Source organism: Primulina huaijiensis, chromosome 3, assembly GCF_012295235.1.
Source record: "Primulina huaijiensis isolate GDHJ02 chromosome 3, ASM1229523v2, whole genome shotgun sequence".
Taxonomy (NCBI): domain Eukaryota; kingdom Viridiplantae; phylum Streptophyta; class Magnoliopsida; order Lamiales; family Gesneriaceae; genus Primulina; species Primulina huaijiensis.
In genome coordinates this window covers 6,115,843-6,117,687 of record NC_133308.1, presented here as the reverse complement: position 1 = coordinate 6,117,687, position 1,845 = coordinate 6,115,843, and the positions used below count along the sequence as shown (strand labels likewise).

The following is a 1,845-nucleotide window of genomic DNA, read 5'->3' as shown; positions in this document are numbered from 1 at the left end:
GAGTAAATATAGTTTCTTATTTATTGGCAACTTGACTGGACCTGCAGGCAGAGCATAGGCAAGAGCCCCGGACCAGTATGTATGTACAAGCAAAACTTGCTCGATTACAAGACACGAAAACAAACACCAGCCAGCCTTTCATTCAGCCATTTATTCATGTGATAATATCGGAACATACATCTTCTGGGGAAATTTCGACTTATCAAGCATTGGAAGTGAAGTTGAAGTTTGCACAAGTAGTTTGGCTCCCAAATAGCGTGCCGCTGAATCCTAACCTTGAAGCGGCCAAATCGAACTGGAAAAAGTTGTCCTCCAATTGGTACCCTCCGATCACGATAGAGGTTCTTGGATTCGACCCTCCATCCAAAAACCCGAGGCACAAAACATTGTCATTAACATACACCATTGAATTTGAACCAGTAATCGTCCAAACTGCATTCTGTCCTTGCAAAACGAGATCGATGTATGGAACTGAAGGTCCCACCCGCGTGCTCAAGACGTTCTGGTCGCTGAAACACACGTCGAAAGGCGCCACAGCGGACACCCGGCTGATGTTCCTGGCGGCGGCTTCTTGAGTGAAGAGAGAAGTGAATGCTCGGTAAATGGAGGTTTCCAGGGTGGTGTAAGGATTCACAGTGCTGATTTTGGTCCCGCCATTGCCTTTGCTGTCGATTGTTAGGAGTGTCGTGTTGATGGAAAGAGGTTTGTCGTTGATTCTGATGGAGTTTATGCGGATAAAGTATTCATCAGAAGGGTCACCTTGTGAGAAAGCCGACGCGGTGCTGACAGGGTTGATGAACAGCGGGGTGTATCTTAATGAAGGTTCCAATCCTGGGAGGAGGCTATAAGGGCCGTCTCCAAAAATTATAATGCCGCCCGATGACAGGCAAACAGCGAATTTTCTGGGGAAGCTGAAAGCGGCTGCCAATTGCAATGGCATACCAACTCGGGCCCTTCCCAACCCCGCCAGGCCTGTTGCACCCCGTGCTAGGCCCTCGAGTAGAAACGTGGGGGCACACGTGAATATATAATTTGAAACGGTAGCGACCCTGCCGGGGTTTGACCCATCAGTAGATTCAACGGACAAGACGTCCTGTGCTAGCTCCCCACCGGTTGCGGTGCGGGTGAAGGGGTTATCTGGGATAGCACCACACGTGTTATTGTTGCAGCCAGGTCTAGGTCCGTTGACACAATCCCCACATCCAGTAGATCTTGCGAGTGAGCATTGGGCAGAGCGACAACGAACAGGTCGGTATGAGGATGACACGTAGTTTTGGTCGCAATCAACCCACAAAAATTGGCCTCCAAGATGAACAACCAGGCTCACAGGCACCAAAGGTGTCCTTTGGTTGATCTTGGTGATATACTGAAGGGTAGAAGCATCTTTTTCCACCCGGAGAAGGAGAGCTTTGGGTCGAAACGAGGATTGTGCATCAGAGAGGGATACTAGGAACAAAAGGATCGCAAAGATTGGAGCAAATGAAGCCATGTTAGGGAAACTTTGTTAGATAATTTGAATGGAAACACTTGTATTTAAATGTTGCTTCAGCACGTGGTTTTAGGGATAAGATGACGGCTTCGTGTAAAATGTAAACTATCCAGAAGGATGTAAGTTTAAAATTTATTTGTCTAATTTAAACATTGTCTATTTGTCAACATAATTTTGGAAGTAAAAAGTAATTGGCAATGAGTTACAAGCAAAACGTCAGAAGAGCTGAGTGGCCGACAAAGACTTCCGACGCTCAAATCAGCGCTATCCAAAACAAAAAATAGAACAAAAATGAGGGTTTGAATAGTATAAAACGAGAATTTACTTTGAAAATGAAAGTCAATTTTGGGCTATAT

General features: G+C 46.0%; 1 protein-coding gene across 1 annotated transcript; it reads right to left on the bottom strand.

The window, feature by feature from the left end:
- Positions 1–1,592, bottom strand: LOC140973370 (probable aspartic proteinase GIP2). The gene has a single exon (XM_073436097.1). The coding sequence runs from the start codon at positions 1,487–1,489 to the stop codon at positions 203–205; it is 1,287 nt and encodes a 428-aa protein (XP_073292198.1). The 5' UTR covers positions 1,490–1,592; the 3' UTR covers positions 1–202.
- Positions 1,593–1,845: the final 253 nt, after the last annotated feature.